The following is a 9,979-nucleotide window of genomic DNA, read 5'->3' on the forward strand; positions in this document are numbered from 1 at the left end:
AGCGGTGCTTATATAAGGGGTGGGGTCCTGGGGTGCAGTTAGGGGCAGGGGTCCCTGGAGGGGGTGATCAGGGGACAGGGCCGGCTTTAGCCATTTCCCTGCCCCAAGCACAGTGGCACGCCGTGGGGGGCGCTCTGCTGCTCGCCGGTCCCATGGCTCCGGTGGACCTCCCGCAAGTGGAGCAGCGGGACCAGTGGACCATCTGCAGGGACGCCTGTGGGAGCTCCACTGGAGCTGCCTGCCACCCTCCCGGCAACCGGCAGAGCGCCACCCGCAGCATGCTGCCCCAAGCATGCACTTGGCACGCTGGGACCTGGAGCCGGCCCTGTCAGGAGACAAGGACCACCGGCTCTTAGATAGGGGATGGGGTCCTGGGGGGCAGTTAGGGGCAGGGGTCGAGAAGGGGGTAATCAAAGGACAGGGATCAGTGATGCTTAGATAGGGAGTGAGGTCCTGGGGGGCAGTCAGGGGCACGGGTTCCGGGAGGGGGTGATCAGGGGACAAGGAGTGTCGGGGGGGTTGGATGGCTGAGCAGTAAAAGAATAGTTATTATCCCCAAGACCTCAGACAGGGTGGACAGCAAAAAATCTATGGCTCAGGCCTATACTCTGGGCAGAGCAGAAAGACAGTTGGCCCATTCTATCTCTGTTGGAGGGTCGACAATTGCAGGCTCATTAGCCTAGAGAGAGGGGACTTCCACTCCAGGGGTGCAGTGGCAGGGGTAGGGGGATGTGGGTCTTCCTGACTCCATTGCGTCCCAGCCTTAATAGTGGTGTAGAATTCTGCCACTGGGTCAGCTGGGACCCAGATGCAGTCCCAATGGCAGCCAGTACGTAAACCGCAAGAGGTACTTTTCAATGGTGCTGCAAGCACCGGTGGATCACAAGGGATGTTTCACTGACATCGACATGGGATGGCCAGGAAAGGTGCATGATGCTCGCATCTTCAGGAACTCTGGTCTGTTTTAACAGCTGCAGGAAGGAACTAACTTCTCAGACCATAAAATTAATGTTGGGATGTTGAAATGCCTATCCTTGGGGACTCAGCCTATCTCTTAATGCCCTGGCTCATGAAGCCGTACACAGGCACCCTGGACAGTTGTAAGGAGCAGTTCAACTATAGGCTGAGCAAGTGAAGAATGATGGTAGAATGTGCATTTGGACGTTTAAAATCTCGCTGGCACAGTTTAGGTTAGACCTCAGCGAAACCAATATTCCCATTATTATTGCTGCTTGCTGTGTGCATCACAATATCTGTGAGAGTAAGGGAGAGACGTTTATGGTAGGGTGGGAGGTTGAGTAAATCGCCTGGTGGCTGATTATGCACAGCCAGACGCCAGGGTGATTAGAAGAGCACAGCAGAGCATGTTGCATATCAGAGAAGCTTTGAAAATGAGTTTCATGACTGGCCAGGCTACGGTGTGACAGTTCTCTTTGTTTCTCGTCGATGGAGGTTAAGGATAATCTAGGCATAGCCCAATATCTAAACAAACACTTTGCCTCAGTCTTTAATGAGGCTAATGAGGAGCTTAGAGATAATGGTAGGATAACAAATGGGAATGAGGATATGGAGGTAGCTATTACCATATCCGAGGTAGAAACCAACCTCTAACAACTTAATGGGATGAAATCGGAGGGCCCAGATAATCTTCATCCAAGAATATTAAAGGAACAGGCACATGAAATTGCAAGCCCGTTAGCAAGAATTTTTAATGAATTGGTAAACTCAGGGATTGTACCGTACGACTGGAGAATTGCTAACATAGTTCCTATCTTTAAGAAAGGGAAAAAACGTGATGCGAGTAACTATAGGCCTGTTAGTTTGACATCTGTAGTATGTAAGGTCTTGGAAAAAATTTTGAAGGAGAAAGTAGTTAAGGACATTGAGGTCAATGGTAATTGGGACAAAATACAACATGGTTTTACAAAAGGTAGATCGAGCCAAACCAATCTGATCTCCTTTGAGAAGGTAACAGATTTTTTAGACAAAGGAAACACAGTGAATCTAATTTACCTCGATTTCAGTAAGGCATTTGATATGGTTCCACATGGGGAATTACTAGCTAAATTGGAAAAGATGGGGATCAGTATGAAAACTGAAAGGTGGATAAGGAACTGGTTAAAGGGGAGACTACAATGGGTCGTACTGAAGGGTGAACTGTCAGGCTGGAAGGAGGTTACTAGTGGAGTTCCTCAGGGTTTGGTTTTTGGACCAATCTTATTTAACCTTTTTATTACTGACCTTGGCACAAAAAGCGGGAATGTGCTAATAAAGTTTGCGGATGACACAAAGCTCAGAGGTATTGCTAACACGGAGAAGGACCGGGATATCATACAGGAAGATCTGGATGACCTTGTAAACTGGAGTAATAGTAACAGGATTAAATTTAATAGTGAAAAGTGCAAGGTCATGCATTTAGGGATTAATAACAAGAATTTTGGTTATAAATTGGGGACACATCAGTTGGAAGTAACAGAGGAGGAGAAGGACCTCGGAGTATTGGTTGATCACAGGATGACTACGAGCCGCCAGTGTGATATGGCCGTGAAAAAAGCTAATGCGGTTTTAAGATGCATCAGGCAAGGTTTTGTCCCAGCCTGCAGATATATGGGATCTTGGGGAGCAATTACCACACAGGTGGGGTGCCAATTAATTTCTTTATTAAAGGGAAAAGGAAGTGGTGGGAATTTAACGATGAAATACGATGGGATGGGGTGTATAAGGTGTTTACAATAGACAATAGTTGGGGGGGTTCTACTTATTGAACAGTGTGGGAAGTTTTAACAGTGGGGTACAGTAAGTGGGGTTCAGTGCAATGGGATACAGTACAGTCAATAAGCAACTTAACTTTATATAGGAACAACTCTAGATACAGTGTGGAATGCAAAAGTACCCAAAAGAAAATGCAAAATAAAATGGTAGCTTCTATATAAAAATGGTATACAAAGTATATTAGAAAAATGGAGGCAACTAATGGGGTGTTATAACCACAAGTAAAATGTGAGTCACGGTGCAATAATACACTATGGGTGATAAGTGAAATTATGCAATGTAGAAAATTACTGATGTAAGTTGTGAGGCTGTGATAGCAAGAGTGTACCTAAAAGCTGGGTCAAGAAACGGGGGGCAGGGAGGGGAGTGAGTGATTAGTGGTATCTGAGGAGAGGAGAGTGCAGCTGCAAGCAGCGAGAGACTCTGAAGCGCTGCAGGGTGAAGCCCAGAGCAGTTTTCAGGGGCCTACGGGCTGGAAGCGCGGGAGACAAGAGCAGCTGGAGCGCACTGAAGGGGAGTCTGGGAGCAGCAGGAGGGGAGGGCGCTGAACGTGCAAGCGATGGGGAGGCACGTGGAGAAGGGGCAGAGGCTGAGGGAAGAAACAGGCTGCAGCAGCGGAGAGCACTTCAGGGACGTTGCGGAGCAGCGGGGTGAAGACAAACGGAGCAGTGTGATGTGATCTTTGGTAGGGGAGGGGCAGCGGAGGAGCGGGGGCACGAACACAGGGGATACAGGGAGAGGCAGCAGAGAGGTGTAAAGAAGGGCTAGAGGGGCACCCCCCAAAAAAGGAAAGAAGCGGCAAAGGGTTTGGTAAGTTACACGGGGGAGGGGAGCAGCAAGGGGTTACAACAGGGAGACAAGGAGAAGTACACAGAGGGGGAGACTGGGACAGCAGGAAGACGAATTCAAGCAGTAAAAACCTTATCTATCCTCTAATTTAATCAAACTTATATAAAGTACAAGCAGCTTATACAAAGTAATAAAACAGGTACAGAATACAACCAGGCAATGGCTTTTTTAAATCTATCTTAATCAACGACTAGGCAAAACAACAAATATCACAATTCTAAGCAAACTATAACAAGCAACTATACGGAGCAACAAAACAGCAAACTATAACAAGGCAGGTGAAACTTACAAGCTCTACAATCTTAGCAAACTATGACTTATTAAACTAAAAAGCAAAAGCTACGGTGCACCTTATGCTATGGGGAAGTCACAGAGGGCAGAGTGGTATGTGCCCAGGATCCAGCTCCCAAGGCAGCCCCCAAGGAAGCCAACGGATGGTGGCTGCAGCAGTGGATACAGCTGAAAGCAGGGGGCAGAGCTTAGCAGCGGCACAAGCTTATTTTTAGCAGCAAACCGCAGCGGAGTTTAAGAGAGGTTTTAAGACACAGACCAAGGTTTAGCTTGAGTCTGTGTGCTAGGGAGACAGAGCCAGCAGCTAAAGTAATAAAATAAAAGTATGGAAAGTTTCACAGAGGGATTCTTACCAGTCCCCAAGGCAGCAGCAAAGGCAGAAGCAGCATCAACATTAGAAGAAGCAAGGAGGGCTCCGTAGGGTCTTGATAATCAGGAGATCTCTCAGGCAGCAATTCGTTCTTCGGGGGGGTGGGGGGTTAAAAACCGGAGGCACGCTCAAAAATAAAACGAGAGCAGAGAAAGGACCCCCTTAGAACTCCTGGCTGATCAGACCAGGCAGCAATGCAGGAACCTTTCTGATGTTTGTTTCAAAAATGTCTGTTTTTAAAGGCAAACTCAGGCAGTTTCCCGCCAGTAATCCTGATAGGCTCCCTCTGTCACAGGGGAGGAGGCACAGGGAAAAACTGCAGGTGAGCACAGAGACATGCCTGGGCAGAGTCCTGTGCAATAGGTGACTCAAAAGCACATGAGGCCTATGACTCATGCCCAGGATCTTAAAAACAGAATAGGTCTTGTAGCTCTGGACATTGCCTGCCCTACGCCAAGCCCAGGTTCAACAAAGTGATAACAGGACTAACCCTTTGAACAGGGCAGTGGTCCCACTTAGCATGCAGCACAAGTGGCCATCCCTTTTAGAAGGGCAATGGCTCTTGGTAAACAGCTTAAGGGGCCCTCCCTTTGAGAAGGACAGTGGCCCTGGTAAACAACTTAACAGCCAGGGAGGGGTGGCCACAAGAGGTGAACAAAAACAAAATAGAGTATGGGGACAGCTGTAAGAAACAAAATGGAATAGGGGGATAGCTGTAACAAACAGGTATTTCCAGCAAAGATAAGGTGGTGTTAGTACCATTATACATGGCACTGGTGAGACCTCATCTGGAGTATTGTGTGCATTTCTGGTCTCCCATGTTTAAGAAGGATGAATTCAAACTGGAACAGGTACAGAGAAGGGCTACTAGGATGATCTGAGGAATGGAAAACCGTCTTATGAAAGGAGACTCAAAGAGCTTGGCTTGTTTAGCCTAACCAAAAGAAGACTGAGTGGGAATATGCTTGCTCTTTATAAATATATCAGAGGGATAAATACTAGGGAGGGAGAGGAATTATTTAAGCTCTGCACCAATATGGACAAAAGAACAAATGGATATAAACTGGACACTATGAAGTTTAGATTTGAATTTAGACAAAGGTTTCTAACGATTAGAGGAAAGAAGTTCTGGAACAGACTTCCAAGGGAAATAGTGGGGGCAAAAGACATATCTGGCTTCAATACTAAGCTTGAAAAGTTTATGGAGGGGATGGTATGATGGGATAGCCTAATTTTGGCAATTAATTTGGCAACTAATCTTTGATTGTCAGCAGGTAAGTATGCCCAGTGGTCTATGATGGGATGTTAGATGGGGTGGGATCTAAGTTACTGCAAAAAATTCTTTCCTGGGTGTTGGCTGGTGAGTCCTGCCCACATGCTCAGGGTTTAACTGATTGCCATATTTGGGGTTGGGAAGGAATTTTCCTCCAGGGAAGATTGACAGAGGCCCTGGAGGTTTTTTGCCTTCAGCGTGGGGCATGGGTCACTTGCTGGAGGATTCTCTGCAGCTTGAGGTCTTCAAACCACAATTTGAGGACTTCAATAACTCAGACATAGGTTAGGGGTTTGTTACAGGAGTGGATGGGTGAGATTCTGTGGCCTGCATTGTGCAGGCGGTCAGACTAGATGATCATAATGATCCCTTCTGACCTTAAAGTCTATGAGTATATGGAAACCTGCCCTCTTGGTTGACTCTACTTCTGTGTAAGCCAACTGACCTCCCACCTTCGATCACTACTTTTGGAGGCAATAAAGTCATTGTTGTTTCCAAATTATGCATTTTTTATTAATTCATCACACAAATTGGGGGAAAACTCACAAGGTAGCCAGGGATGGGTGGGTGAGCAGGGAAGCACCGGGTGGGGTGGTGGATGAGGGGAAGAGGGAAGGACAAGGCCACACTATAGTTCAAAACTTTTGACTGCCAGCTTTCTGTTGCTTGGGCAGTCCTCTGGGGTAGAGTGGCTAGGTGCCTGTAGCCGTCCTCCCCCGCCCCGTCCCTGTTCTTGGGCATCTGGGTGAGGAGGCTATGGAACTTGGGGAAGAGGTCAGATGGTTACACAGGGGGTGCAGTGGCAGTCTGTGCTCCTGCTGCCTTTCCTGCAGTTCCACCAGACTCCTGAACATGTCAGTTTTCTCCCCCATTAGCCTCAGCACTGCATCCTGCCTCCTCTCAGCGTGCTCCTCCCTCCTATCATCACGTTCATTTAACACTTTCCTGGAGTCGGCCATTGTGTGCCTCCCCGCATTCTGCAGAGCTCGTTCAGTGTGGGAGCACTTCGTGAGCACTGAGAACACCTCGTTACACGTGCATTTCTTTTGCCTTCTAATCTGCACTAGCCTCTGGGACGGAGATGATAGGGGAAGCGTAGAAACATTTGCAGCTGCCGGAGGAAAAAAAGGAAGAGTAGTATTTAAAAAGAACATTTTAGAGAACAAAAAGAAGACTTATTTCACACTGAATCGAGTGATTCACATTACATAGCACATGTGCTTTTGCTACAAGATCGCATTTTGACTCTTATATTGGGTGCCTGCTGGTTTGGTGTGAGAGATCACATACGCTCAGCTGGGCAACAGAATTCCTCTTAGCTATGGTACGGGAAAGGGTTTCGGCTTCTTCAACCTTCATAACATTGAGGGCTGTGGAGGATCCTCGTGAGCATGGAAACCCCATTCGGCCTTGCAACAATCACTGACCAACCTGAAAGGCTTGTCACAGAAGTTGTGGGCCCACCGGTAGACCAGGATGTCCTACCTCCTCGTTCCCCTCCACTACTTCAAAACAGCCCTCATGACCAAGAGGACAAGGTAGAAGTCTCCCCAATGCAGGAGAGAGAGCTTCACTTTACCCTTGAAATCGCAGGTGTCCACCAGAAAACGCTGAAGCTCATCCCGCAGCACCGTGGGGGGCGGTGTCCTGTACCTATGATGTTCCTCCGGGCAAAGAGGGAGAAGACCAGCATTGCAGTGACTATACTGGTGGTGCTGAGCAACACATCTCTATCTCCAGCAACAGAAAGGGAGATGGAAGGAAGAGATCAGCCCCTAAATGGTGAAGGAGGGGAGGCAAACCCCCCACCACATAAGGTTCATCTAAGGACAGGGGAAAGGAGACAACCCCTGGGTGGGAGCAGTATGGAAGGTGGACGGGACACAAAGGAGAAGGACTTCTTCCCTCCACAGCACCTGTCTCTGCTCTGTGGCTGCGGCAAGGGTTCAGGGCAGCCTGAACTGAGGGCTTCTTCTGCCATTCTACCCAGGCAGCCCGGGCTCTTCCCCTCCCCCAGCAGTGCCTACTGTGGCTGGAGGCTTGAACTTCTGTCAGATAAATCTGAGATAGCCCAGGCTCAGGGCTTCTTCCCCTTCTGCTGAGCTGCTCCACACGAATCACAGGCTGATTCCCACATTCTGTTCATTCCCTCTGAAGCACCTGGCACTGGGCACTGTCAGAACACAGGCTACCGGGCTACTTGGACCATTGTTTTTACCCAGTGTGGCCATTCTGATCTTCTTAATTAGACCCCAGATATATTTGCCTCCTGCTGCAACCCACTATACCCTACCCGCCTCCCAGAGCTGAGATAGATCCCTGGAGTCCTGATGGGGTCTCTCTCTCTCTATACAGAGTTAGTGATGAGAGCAGGGCATTGGAGAGAAGACGCATAGCAGGGTCAAGGCTTGACAGAAGAGATGGGGCAAGATTGTAATTTCAGTCATTTAGCTAACAGCAATTAGAAAGGTCACAACCAAGTGTAGTGTACATAATCTGACTCCCCAGTTCATCACATTGACACAGGACAGTTAGGACAGGACAGGATTTAATCTCTCTGTCTGTCCAGTAAGTGATTCAGGGAAGAGACCCCAGCATCATGCACCAGCCAACTCTGCATGGAGCTCAATCTGAGAGCCAGAGCACAAGGAGGAAACATTTAGGTCTCTTTATAAGTAAAGAGCTGAAGCAGCCTGTCCCGCATCTGTTTGGTCCTCACCCCATAGATGATGGGGTGTAGCATGGGGGGCACCAGCAGGTTCACACTGGCAATGAGAACGAGGAAGGGCCTTGGCACATTGTGGCCAAACCTGTGCGTGAGAGAGGAGAAGAAATCTGGTATGTACAAAGCTAAGATGGCACAAAGATGAGAGATGCAGGTCCCAAAAGTCTTGAGCTGGGCATCTTTTGTGGGGAGGCAGAAGATTACCTTGAGGATCAGAGTATAAGACACAGTGATAAAAAACACATCCATTCCAATCACAGACAGAAGATCAAACAGGCCATAGTAACTACTGATGCTGAAGTCAGCACAGGCCAGCTTCACCACAGCTATATGCCCACAATAAAAGTGGGGGATGATATTGGTTCTGCAATATGGCCACCGCCTCGCCAGGAAGGGATAAGGTAATGTGATTATGCCACTGCGCAGCACCACAGCCAGGCCTATCTTGGCCACAACAGAGTATGTCAGGATGGTGGAATGTCTCAGGGGATGGCAGATGGCCACAAAGCGATCAAAAGCCATGGCCATAAGGATTCCAGACTCCATCGCTGAGAAGCAGTGAATGAAGTACATCTGGGTGAGGCAGGCACTGAAACTGATCTCCGTGGAACTGAACCAGAAAATGCTCAGCATTTTGGGTATGGTGGATGTGGACATGACCAGGTCGGTGACGGCCAGCATGCAGAGGAAATAGAACATGGGCCCGTGAAGGCTCGGATCCATTTTAACGATGAACAGGATGGTGAAGTTACCCAACACGGCTATGACGTACATAGCACAGAAGGGAATGGAGATCCAGATATGGGCTGCCTCTAGGCCAGGAATGCCAAGTAGGATGAAGGTGGAGGGGTTGCTGAAGTCGGTTGTGTTCGAATCTGACATGGTATAGGGGAGAAAGTGTCCAACTCTGGGGCATAAGGGTGTCTTCTGCATTTAGCGTATGCTCCCCTGACTTCCTGTGTGTTCCCAGGATCTCGGGTGATGGTCACAGTAGAAATGCCTGCATGGAGAGACAACATAAATATGAGACACTGCATGCAGTAGTGAAGGCTGTTCTCATGGGAGAAGCAGATTGATCGCTCTTCACACACTGAAAAATGACATTTTCATTATTCAGAGAGAAATGCTATGAAAAATGACCCTACTAAATCCAATTCCACAATTTTATTATGCTGCTTACGTTAATAATTCCTACACTTTGTGGTGGAGGAACCTTAAGAGGTGCCAGCAGGAAACACAAGTGTGGATAGTGATTATCTATCATTGTTCCTTAATGCCATGAGAACCAGGATAGGGAGTTCATACTGAAGGGAGTTCCCCATTCATCCAGTTGCTCAAAATCACCAATGGGAAAAATACAAACTTTTGGGATGACACGTGCTGGGAGAAACATCCCAACTAGAACATACCTCTGGGGAAAGACCTGGGTGCTGTTGACAGCAGCTCGTCATTCGCAGCAGTGGAGAAAGCAAAACAATGTTCAGATCTCTAAGATATGGGATGGAGAATAACATGTTGGCGATATATGTTCAGTTTTGGTCACCCAGTCTCTGTTAAGGGCACAGCATATGTAAAGGGGATTTCCAAGACAGGCTTTGAGAATGGGGGAGACTGACATATGCAAACAGATAGAAAAGTCTGAGACTCTTTTGTTTGCACAGGAGACAATGAAGAGAGCATATGATATAGGAGAGAAAAA

General features: G+C 48.0%; 1 protein-coding gene across 1 annotated transcript; it reads right to left on the reverse strand.

Moving 5' to 3' along the window:
* Positions 1 to 8,214: 8,214 nt before the first annotated feature.
* Positions 8,215 to 9,162, reverse strand: LOC115645429 (olfactory receptor 52R1-like). Its single transcript, XM_030550073.1, has one exon. It carries the CDS (start codon positions 9,160 to 9,162, stop codon positions 8,215 to 8,217), a length of 948 nt encoding a protein of 315 aa, XP_030405933.1.
* Between the last annotated feature and the right edge of the window lie 817 nt (positions 9,163 to 9,979).

This window comes from Gopherus evgoodei, chromosome 1, assembly GCF_007399415.2.
Source record: "Gopherus evgoodei ecotype Sinaloan lineage chromosome 1, rGopEvg1_v1.p, whole genome shotgun sequence".
NCBI classification, from domain to species: Eukaryota; Metazoa; Chordata; order Testudines; family Testudinidae; genus Gopherus; species Gopherus evgoodei.